This window comes from Oryza glaberrima, chromosome 2, assembly GCF_000147395.1.
Source record: "Oryza glaberrima chromosome 2, OglaRS2, whole genome shotgun sequence".
Classification (NCBI taxonomy): Eukaryota; Viridiplantae; Streptophyta; class Magnoliopsida; order Poales; family Poaceae; genus Oryza; species Oryza glaberrima.
The window spans coordinates 27,578,156-27,589,867 of NC_068327.1; the positions used below are offsets into that span (position 1 = coordinate 27,578,156).

The following is an 11,712-nucleotide window of genomic DNA, read 5'->3' on the forward strand; positions in this document are numbered from 1 at the left end:
GAGTTTACACGAGGGAATTGATGATGAGATTAAGATGTAAATTTGATTTTTAATCCCAATATCTTGTTTGGTAGAGGTGATGAAAATTGATAGGGAGTTTAATTGGAGATTAGATCATTAATAAAAACGGATGGCTGATATTTGCTTACATAAAGTAAAGGAGAAATTCCCTCCCAATTACCTGCCCCTACCCAGGTATTGAAAATGAGGGAGTTTCTTCCTCAATTCCCCATCTCCATCCCACCAAAATTCCCATGTCTCCCAACCAAACAAAACACTTAATAGCATCATCCCTCTAAACTCCCAATCCCTCCTAAAAACTCCCTCCAACCAAACGGGCCGTCAAGGTCCTATGGCAGTATATATGGGTGGTTTAGCCGACATGGCATCCTAGTCAGCAAAAAAAATAAAAAAAAGTATGTGAGGCCCACATATCAGTTGCACTTTTTTTCCTCTCTTCTCTCTTCTGTCTCTTCTCTCTTCTATTCTGCGGCGGGTGGTGTGGCAATGGCGGCGTGCTTCCGCTGCGCGCGGCACGGCGTCTGGCCCCACGGGGCCCAGCCTGGCGACCTCCGTCTACGATACTCACCTCGGCCTTGCCACGCTGTCCTGGACGCGCACCTCCCTCGGCATCTCGCTCCGTGCCATGCTCCACCTCTCGTCCCCGGCCACCCCAGCGTCCAACTCAGTAGCGAGGGTGGGGATATACTTCGACGAGGATACCGACGAGGTGACCCTAGCCTTTTGTGTCCGCCCCTGGCTCCGCGACTGCCGCGTCGAGCACCTCCGCCACCTCGACCTCTCCGGGAACAGCCTCAACAGCATCTTGCCGGCGAAGCTGCTCAACGCGACCGAGCTCCGGGTGCTCTCACTTGCCGACAATGACATCTCTAGCGTGCTCCCCAATGGCGGCTCTGTCTCGTACTTGCTTAGCCTCCAGGAGCTCAACCTGTCGAACAACGCGCTCGCCGGGCGCCTCCCGCCTGCTCTCTACAGGCTGCCGAGCCTCGCCGTGCTCGGTCTCACCAACAACTACCTCATCGGCGATCTCGCTGCCTTGGAGGGCGTCGACTTGAGCGCCAACTAATTCAATGGATTTCTCTCGTCCGACTTCGGTGGGAGCCGGCTACGATTCTTGAACATCTCGTCGAACAAGCTCAATGGCGCTATACCTACCGAGTTGTCCGCCGTCGTGCCGGCGAACTCGACTTGCACACACTTCCCGGTCTCAGGTTCGCCCAAGCCTTCCTCTTGGTTCTTCGTCGCCGTTGTCGTCGCAGGGGATTTGTCAGACGCCGCCTACCGCAAGACACGGGCGAGGTTCCCCGCCAGCGCCCGCCCCGTGCTGCTCTCCCGGCGGGAGCACGTCTCCATGCGCGACGCCGGCTGCGGGCACCGGAGCTGGGTGACCGTGCCTGGCAAGGATCGGGAGATCTCCGTGGATCTCGTGTCCCACGGCTGGGGCAAGGACGGGAGGAGCAGCAGCAGGGAAAAGAGGAGGAGAAGAAGAAAAGAGAAGAAGAAAAGATGTGCAGCTGACATGTGGGTCCCATGTACTTTTTTTTTCTAACTAGGATGCCACGTCAGTGAAATCACCCATATATACTGGCATAGGACATTAAGTGCACGGTTTTTGTGAGTTTAGGGGTACACATTTCTGCTTTTATGGTTAAGAGACCTCAAAAAATCTCATTGTTAAGTTGAGGGACCTCCGGTGAACTTATTCCAAGTCCATTTAATCTGGCCCAACTTAGGCTAGAGGCTTCGGTAAGCAAGGTAATCAAACAGTGTGGACTAGAGATGGCACTGGTGAATTCACTGTCGGGGGTCACATCCGCGTCCCCGTCACCGCGGGGATAAAATTTCACCGTCCCCGCCCCCGTCAACCACAACGGGGGTACATTTTCACCAGCCCCGATCACCACGCGGTGAATTTTTCCCCGTGGTGAACCCGCCCCGCTTGAACAACAAATTCATCCCCAAATCATATATATGCAATGAACACAAATCAATGGCGGCCGATGGCGTGCTGGCTGGCCGGAGGCGGTGAGCGGCGCAACGACAGTTGGAGGCGGTGCGCACGCATCGACGGTTGGAGGTGCCGGTCGGTGTGACGATGGTCGGAGGCGGCGAGCGCGCATCGATGGCCGGAGGCGCAGGGCGGCACGACGACGGCCGAAGGCGGCGGCGCGTGCGTCGACGGCTGGGGGCCAGGACCGCGCCCGCGCAAGGGGATGCAGCGGCCGCCGGCGGCGCCGACGACTGGGAGCCGGGACCGCGCCCGCGCGAGAGGATGCGGCAGCCGGCGGCGCCATGAAGCAGTGGAGGCGGCGCTGTGGACCTCGGAGGCGGCGGGCGGCGCGTCGTCGGCCGGAAGCGGCGGCGTGCGGCGTTGCTTGTGTATGGAGAAGGAGAAGGATTTGGGGGGAAGGGTTGACTAGGGTTAGAGGTATATATACCTTGTCATTGGGCTTTAATTCTATGGGCCACATGACTAATAAAGTCTAGAAATGATCCCTAGCTACAGTCAATGCGGGTCACCGTGGGGGACGGGGACGGGGAGTGGAGCACCGTCCCCGCCCCCGCCATCCCCGATGGTGATGAATTTTGGACCATTAGAATCACCATGGAGGGTAGATGTTAACCATCCCTATCACTTAATAGGTGAATTCACCGCGGGGAAGCGGTGAACGGGCCCCCATTGCCATCTCTAGTGGGGACGGTGGTTGGTAAAGATTGAAATTCTACTCCTTCCGGAAAATTCTATAAATTAGTGTGAAACTTCTGTGTTTCGAAGAAACCTTAAAGAGTTAAAAAATGATTATAATCATATGGAAAGAGATGTAATCAAATGCAATGAATAGAAAAAGGGAGACAGATGCAAGTAAAGGAAAGCAGGGAGAAACCAAAAAAAAAGTTACATGCATTAGCAAAAGCAAACGCTTTTGATATCATAATTGAGATCCGGTGATGATTCTCAAAAGGATGCTATGTACGTTGGTAGCAGTAGTGGTAGGCCTCAGATGTTGGTTCTGATGACCAACCGCTTACGTCACGATGACGGCATGCGGTATGAATTTGCAAACTCATTGGCACTTCTCAATAATATAAGTACAAATGCTACAATATAGGAGTGTGTGATATATATAGCACTTCTCATTGGCTCTTCAATGGAGTGCCGTCCCATGCCCAATCAAAAACTACATTTTCTTGGGTTAAAAATGTTAAAAAAAGAGCACTAGAAGGTAGTAAACACTTGTGTTGTGTCTCTACTACACTTTCGCCTTGTGTTTGACGGCTTGACCCTTTTTGTATGTGCATCCTAGTTAATCTAAACCTTCGCCATTTACTGCAACACCAAACAAATTAATCACTCTTCGTCGTCGCGTCAAATATAGCGGGTAACTTGTGTTGATCGATTCGTATTTGCTGTAGATGATAGTGCAGTGGCCGATCTATCTCGTCCGTTGGATCAGATCACTATTGGTTAAACTCCGCCTTCTGCTCCAAATCGGACGGACGTGATCCATCGGTGGAATCATGATAGAACGGCGGGTGATGCGATCTCCTGGAGCGGAGAGGCGGTGGGCCCGGACTGGAAGTAGGTGGAGACTGGGTCCCCCTCTGTTTCCGTGAGTGGGCCCGGGTAACAGACCTGTCCGGGTGGGTCCGGATGGGCCAGGGACTCGTCCATGGGCCCCGACAGGCCGAGCTCCTTCTCCAAATTCTCTACCCACCACTCTGCTCCCTCCTCTCCCGGGCTGGCGGTACATGGCACTGTTGCATCGCCGTCGGCGCCGGAGACGACGGGCTCATCGCCGCCGTAGCCGTCGATGATGCTCCATATATCCGGCTCGATGTCGATCTCCGGCAGGTCGAGCAGCTCGTCCGACACGGCGCCGACGCACGTCGTCGTCGTCAGGGAGGACGACGAGCACGGGGACGGCGGCATTGGCGCCGCGACCAGCGGCGCCTCCGTGGGCGCGTCCACCAGCATGTCCGAGATGTCGATGTCTTGCTCGAAGAAGGACACGTCGACGTTCTCGGGCTCCTTGCTCGTGCCGCACTGCTCGCCGGCCGTGTCGCCGCTGTTGTTGTTATTGGCCGCCGTCGTCGTCGAGGAGGACGCCGACGACGACGGGGAATGCGCGTCGGCGTCGTCGCTGGCGTCCGCGGCCTTGCCCTTCTTCTTGGTGTCACCCGGCTTCTCTCTCTGCGACACCCTCTTCTTCAGGTGGGTGTTCCACACGTTCTTGATCTCGTTGTCCGTCCTCCCGGGCAGGCACGACGCGATCTTGGACCACCTGAGCAAAAAACCAAATCCGATGAGACCGACCAAGAGATCGAACACGCAAGAATTAACTAACACCCAAGCATTGAGGGCCAACGAAGAACTTACTTGTTCCCGAGTAGGCCGTGCAGCTTGATGATGGTGTCCTCCTCGTCGGCGGTGAAGTTGCCGCGCTTCAGGTCGGGGCGCAGGTAGTTGATCCACCGGAGGCGGCAGCTCTTGCCGCACCGCAGCAATCCGGCCTGCTTGGGGAGGGCTCGCCAGTTGGCGTGGCCGTGCTTCTGGATGTAGGCGATGAGCCGCATGTCCTCCTGCGGCGTCCACGAACCCCTGTTCAGCCCCACCTTGGCGCAGCACGGCGCTCGTCCCCTCCCCATGCCCACCTCTGTCTGAACGTTTCCCGGACAGAGTAGCAGTGGATGATGGATGAAGCAGAAGATGGTGATCGAGAGCGCATGGGAGACCGGGAGGGGGTGGTATATATGTGCACGCGCCGAGGTCTGAAACGGGCAGGGCGTTCTGTCTCCTCTCCCTCTCCCTATCACCTTCCTATAGCTTGTTTGGAGACTTAAGATTCTAAAGAAATAACTGGTTGGTAATTAGTTTTCGAGAATCTTGAAGAATTGGGTTTCTCAGTTTTTAGCTTTCAGTTAATTTTCTGGATTTTACAACTACAATTTCTCAGAATTTAGATATTTTTTATTTTGGTTTTGAAAGAAGGTGTAGCTATCAGAAGCTTCCCAAACAGTCTTAGTCTCTCTGACGTGATGATGACGGATGACAACCTCCCCATCTCTGTCTCTCTCGTTCGTCTCCCCCGTTCTCTTCTACTCCTACCTCCGAGACGAGACTATTGCGCTTACCAAACCCCTGTCCCTGGAAAGCGACGCCGTGTGGCCCCTGGCCGGCGGTCGGGTTCGTGGCTCAGGTTCGTCGGCGGTGATGTGTAGCGGGGGTTGTTAACCACGGCGTGCTCCCTTCTCTCGCTGCTAGCGCGCCTGGCGATCCTACACGTGTGCTTAGCTGCCGCTAATTTCTAGCTTTGGCGCAGGCTTTTGGAGTAGTTGTGTGGGAGAGATTTGAAGTGGCAACCTTTTTGTGATGATAATGTACTGTATATATAACTATTTATATCCTTTTTGTTTTGAATCCTATCTCCTGATTACAAATTCAGTAGCTTTTCATCTTATTAACGCGTGAAAGTGTGTTCTAGTTCTAAATGTGTGTAAATATAATTTTGATTTTTAATATATCTCCCAGGGGCTATATGAAGTAGCAGTGGGGGTGGTCATCATCTACCAACGTTTTTATATAGCCGTAAAAGGTCTAGTTCACCGGGAAAGTGCACACTTTCTTTCCGAGCAAAAGTTGGCTGAAATGTGACGGCATGATTTTCTTGGGCCTCTGGAGATTTTGTCGTTGTCTTATTCTTGTAGTACGTGAAAAAAAAATTACAGTGAGCAAGGTTTTTCAGTGTTCTATATAGCATATTAAAGTTGCGTTCTCCTTTAGTCATTAAAATTGTTTGTGTGTCTAACTAAACTCGGCTTTTGGTGGAAGCCTAAAAATGTGTTTTCTTAGAGAGAACTGCTGATCGGTTATGCAAGTAGACCTTTTTCTCCTAATCAAACATTAGTTAAGGAGAAAATAGATATGTAAAATAAAGCACTTCGCTTAAAATCTAAATTACATATATACTATTATTATCTTTTGAAAGGAATATTAAGTCCATGTTTCTGTTTGGAGAGCTTTTAACAGCAACACCTTTTTTCAGAATCTCTAAATCTCCAAATAATTTAAATTTCGAGTGTGACGTTTGTTTCTATTAAAAATGAACATGAATATTAAATTATGACGAAAAAAAAGAAAACCACTAGCCATGATTAATTGAGTTTTTAGGCATTACAAACTTGAAAAAGATTTATCTAATATTTTAAAGCAACATCTATACAGAAAGTTAGTTTTCAGACAAAATATACCATTTAACAGTTTGAAAAACATGCTAATAAAAAATCAAGGTAAAATCCGTATCTTAATAAAAAAAATAACGGGGATGCATGCTAAGGGCACCCACAATAGTTATCTATAGACTCTCTACAAGAGATCCATGTCAGAATATTTTCCTACTTGGAAGAAATTAAATGAAGAGAGAGAGCAAAGCTATCTACTAACCTGGAGATAGTCTATAGAGAAAAATGTGACGATAGATTAGAGAGCTATAGATACCCATGTAGACATACCATTAAAGTGGTTTACTACTAATATAGTCTATTGCTGAGATATACATGTTTTATAGATAGCACCTTACTTTACCATTGCGGATGCTCTAATAGCTCAAATAGTATCTGAACACTTCAATGCTTGCCAAATGATCTTTGTACCTAGGAGTTGGTCCTTTTGAAGACAGTGACTTTGCTTTTATTTTGATAAAATAGATCCAAGGTTGAAGGATGCGAAACGCTTTCACCGTTTATGACACTAGCTCGTGCACGTTACTGAGAAATTCTACAGCATGCTCTATTTAATTCTTCCAGGAAATTAAATGGCAACTAGTCTGCTGAAGGCTGAAGCCTACGACAGACCGTTCAAACAAGTGGGAGAAAATAAAGTACCTAATCATCTTAAAGTCGTTTTTAAGCAACTAGCGGCACACATTTTTGATTCTGTGTACTTCAAAGGTCAGTGATCGAGCTCCTACACAAGATAGCGATTTAAACAATTCTCCACATTTTTGGCAAGAACCGCCTAATTCTACAACTCTAGGGTGCTACTCTGCTTGATTGTGATATCCTAAGTCCTAACTCCAAATATGTAGGTGGCCACTCGCAAGGTTAAAGATATTCCGGTCATAATATCATAATATTTAACATTTAGGACATGATTCAGTCAAATTTTAACTACCATTTTTATGACAGTACTTCCTCCTTCCGCTTATATATGTCATTGATTAGTTCTTTTTTTTTAACTAACCAACGTAAAAGAGAAAGTACTTTTAAGACAAATCTATTTTTTTTCTTAAAATAGCATTTGTGAAGGTATTTATGGTTAAAATCTTAAAAATAGACCTAAGCCTTGTCGTAAATATAAAATATTCACAAGCAGGGGAGTATATAATTCAGAAAGACAAGTAATGAGATCGAGCACCAGCCAAACATATGAGGCAAGCCACCATACGTGATTCTTGTAGCAAGTCTATCAACAGTGGAAAAACAAATAATGGAGCTACTCCCTACCTCTCAAAATATAACTATCCTTAGTGTTTAAAAACTTGTCCTATATTCTTTTTCATCTACTATTTAATTTCTTTACCTATTTTCTCTTCTCAACCAATTATATATTTTCTCCATTTAATTTCACCCACTTTCTTAATCTCCATAAAAAACTTGCATGTGCACGTTCACGGTATATATTAAGGCCATGTTTGACATAATTCCGGATCTCATATCCTCATTGGATCTGAATTTTGTACATTAAATTATAGTGGTTTAAAGTTTTAATTTTCATTTAAAATAATAAAAAATGATTTATTCAAATGTTATTAAAAAATTCATATATCTAGATATATGGATCTGTGAAGTTAATTAGGAATACTTAGGTCTAAGAAATTTTGAATGAGCTGCAAATAGGGTCTAAAGTACCAGTTGTTCTAGTTTTTCTTTTAAGGGTAGAGTGCTGCTCCAGAATTCTAATACTAAACATAAATTTATATGGCTGTAACAGTTGAGAATTGCGACGCAATTCAGAACTTCAGATTGGAATCTCTGTCCGCATGTATGGGCTCTGCATACTTTTGGCTAATCGAGTATACTAGCAATTCGACGTAGCTCAACAACCCGTCCTTTTCCATGCCAAAGGCTTGAGAGTTCCGATTCCAGTGTGTCACAAGATCTCTCAAGTCCATGAGTTGGGAGTGTGGTCAGTACAAGCTTAGACTACCAGACAGCCAGTTGCCGTTTTACCTTCCTCGCACCTAACTCTTGACATGCTCTCGATTGATAGGTCGTCCTTGTAGGCATTTCGTCATGTGTCGAATTAGGACTCTTTAGGAGGAAGAGTAAGGCTCGTTTCCAGGGGTCCCATTTCCAACTCCCCTTTTTCGTTTTTCGTGCGCACGTTTTTCAAACTACTAAATGGTGTGTTTTTTTTTCAAAAAGTTTCTATAAGAAAATTGCTTAAAAAATCATATTAATCTATTTTTTAAAAAAAACTAATACTTAATTAATCGCACGCTAATGGATCGCTCCGTTTTTCGTGCAAATCGAACACAGCCTAATAATGGGCTATAATCCGACTATAAACTTATATTAAAGAGAGATAAAGAAAAGCGAAAAGTGTTGGCTCATGCAAGAGATAGCTATACACTTTCTCCAAAACATTTACATTAAAGAGGAGAGAAAAAATAAAGCCAATATTATAGTTAGCACATGTTAATTTTAGTATGAGCTAATAGCCAATAGTTAGCTACTTCCTCCGTTTTATAATGTAAGCCATTCTAGCATTTCTCACATTCATATTGATGTTAATGAATCTAGACATTATTAACATTAATATGAAGGTAGAAAATACTAGAATGATTTACATTGTGAAACGAAGGGAGTATATTATTAAACCTGCTCTAAGCCACTGTACGTTTCATCAGCTTCGCACTAGCCGGGGGAGACAAATCAAAACCCACGGCTTTAACACAAGTATCCTGGTCAAGCTAGCTATAGTTCAGTACTTCAGTGCCCCCCTACCAATATCCCGAGTGACGTTCTAGCTAACCTCATCGTCATTTGGACAACTGTGACAATGAACATGGCTGGTTGCGATCAGTAGATTTGGAGAGGGGAAAGAGACGTTCCGTACATAAATGGTGTGTACAAGTCAACAACATGCATGCATCCATGACTATAACTTGTGTGTCTGTGTGTGAAGGACAACACACCAGTGTGAACTCTCTCAAGAATAGTAACGCATAGAACTGTCAACTATTCCAGGTAACAATTTGTTGAGAAAATTAGAAACAAAATCCCAGGTACTCCTACGTAACAATGATGGCAGAAACAAAATGTATTATGTTGTTTTCTTAATAAGATATATAGTTCGAAAAGGAGATATCACGTTCAAAAAAAAGAGAATGATTTTGACCATTAAATCGTGGTAGATCTAGATTAATACTACAAATCTGTTTATGGAGAATTCGAAATGAGTTGTATATCGATCCATGTGCGACCGCAGTTCAAGCCGAGACACTGGCTTGTTTAGAAGGGCTGAGGACAACAACTGAATGGATTCATATGCCAATAATTTTGAGACTCACAATGCGAAGGTTGTCCAAGCTCTAATGCAACATGGTTCATCGATTTCGGAAGAATGGTACCTAGTAGGAGTAGTTCACGCTGAATTCGGAAGAATGCAGTAGTTAGTAGGAGTAGTTCACACTAGTTTTCGTAACAATGGGAGAGACGCCGCACGGACACACGGCCGGTACAAACCATTCCTGTCCCGCTCGATTGCACGGCGCACCCGCGCGCGCGGAGAGCTGATCGACCGCCTCCGCCGGATCCGGCTCATGCGCGGGCGCGTCACCTCGCTCTCGCGGCGTACGTACTGCCACCGTGGCACCACCGCGTGAGTACGGCACGTACTGGACTATACACACGGACACGGCCACACCCACACGTACGTACGCGTACGCCCACACGGCCGGGCAAAGCAGCACGAGCCTTACGTATCTATGATTTTTATATAGGTGATCCAACTTATATATATTTATATACCTTAAATTTAACTCAGCTAAAAATATAATTTGGTCAAATATGTATCATAGTACTCCGTATATTAATAAAGAACCATTGTTTGTTGAAATAGAATTAACTGGATTTACTAGCTTTCTTACTCTTCAAATATGCCCTCTCTGAGAAATCATATTTACATATTTATATCGAGCTAGTTACATGGGAAATTACACTTGTAGCCTGCCTATATCCTACTAGATTGACCGATAGGTGGGCCCTCCTTGAGGGGCTTCCAGTAATATCCCGGGGACAGGGACGCGGGCTGCACCCATTAAGGCGACGGTATGGCGCCTAGGGTTCCCGGCTCCACGCTATTATCTGGATAATGTCATTTTCCAAATAATAGCATTCTCCGGTCTCCGTCTCGCCGACCGAGCCATGGTGTCAGAGGTGGCTGATGGATGCTTGGTGCGCTTTAATGGCGTCCCATGCTCCGCCATGTCCTTCGGCTTGGGCTCCAGACATCCGAAGCCGAGTAATGGCCTCCCCTACGGAGCCTGCCTCCGCATGGCGACAGCAGGGACTTCGTCTATGTCTCGTCCTTCTGGCTGGCATCCGGATGCAATGCCCTCGGAGGGTGGAGCACCCCTTCTTAGCCTCCTAGGGTCTCTGCAACGGAGGCTTATGCTATGAGCTGGACGGCCGTAGTAGCGCAAAGGTCAGAGCCCCCCCCTCCCACATTGTTTTTATTTATTTAAAAGTTTTTTTTACGTATGTATATTTATATACACATTGGGCTAGGATTTTTTTTCCCAAGAACCACACCCTGGATTCACACGTGATCTGCAAAGGGGCACGTATTTTTTCCCACTATAATTTCTCCCGCACGCGGCACATCTATATTCCCTCCACTTAATCATTTCCTTATGTAGCAATTTGCCGAATAGGATATCAAATATTTGTAAAATAATAAAATGTGTTATATTCTAGACTATATTTTTTTATGAGACAAATGAAGTACATCCAAAAAAGAGATGCACACGCGCACGTAGTAGATACCGTACGTGCAATGTGAATACTACCAGTACATACGACACAGGAGCTAGCTGGATGGTACTTTCTAACAAAAACCAAATCTCGAAGATAAATTTGAACACAACGTATGTACGTTTAGAATCATTTCTAAGATTTGATTTTTTTTTAATGGAATAGAGGGAGTATGTGGTTGGGCTTAGGTCGAATAGTCGATGTGTGCTTTCTGTAGACACGGTGTAATTAGCAAGTTAGCCATTGGCTATTTGCTACATTGACATTTTTTTTCGGATGTGTGTGTTAAGTTAGCTTAGACCCGACCTTGTCGTGCATGACTTCCCCGTGGTTGTCATGTCATCATCCTCTATATATATGCACGGTTTTTATATCGGAAAACTCAAATCATCCCTTTTATATCGCTCTCTGTCCTTTGGATGATTAAAAGTAAGCTAGGATGCATGATCATTCGGGCTCATCTGGTTAACATTGCTTCTAGTCATTGTCTCATTGAACTGCCCTGCATCCTGGTGTGTATGCATGACCCGAACAGGGGCTTGTTTTTCAAACAGGGTTAGTCCAACGCGAGGACCTGTGCGCTGCAGAAGCAGCCGGTTCAGTGCATCTCGATATTTCAGAGCGAGTTATCCGAGCCGCCAAACCACAGTATGC

General features: G+C 46.2%; 1 protein-coding gene across 1 annotated transcript; it reads right to left on the bottom strand.

Annotated features, from left to right (window-relative positions):
- Positions 1-3,051: 3,051 nt before the first annotated feature.
- LOC127761431 (myb-related protein Zm1-like) lies at positions 3,052-4,732 on the bottom strand. Its single transcript, XM_052285724.1, has 2 exons — positions 4,400-4,732; positions 3,052-4,304 (listed from the first exon to the last, which is right to left on the bottom strand). Exons 1-2 carry the CDS (start codon positions 4,666-4,668, stop codon positions 3,539-3,541), a joined length of 1,035 nt encoding a protein of 344 aa, XP_052141684.1. The 5' UTR covers positions 4,669-4,732; the 3' UTR covers positions 3,052-3,538.
- Positions 4,733-11,712: the final 6,980 nt, after the last annotated feature.

Coding starts and splice junctions, on each gene's coding strand:
- LOC127761431 (XM_052285724.1), bottom strand. CDS start 4,668: ATGGGGAGGGGACGAGCGCCGTGCTGCGCCAAGGTGGGGCTGAACAGG. Junction 4,305..4,399: donor CACGGCCTACTCGGGAACAA/GTAAGTTCTTCG, acceptor TTTTTTGCTCAG/GTGGTCCAAGATCGCGTCGT.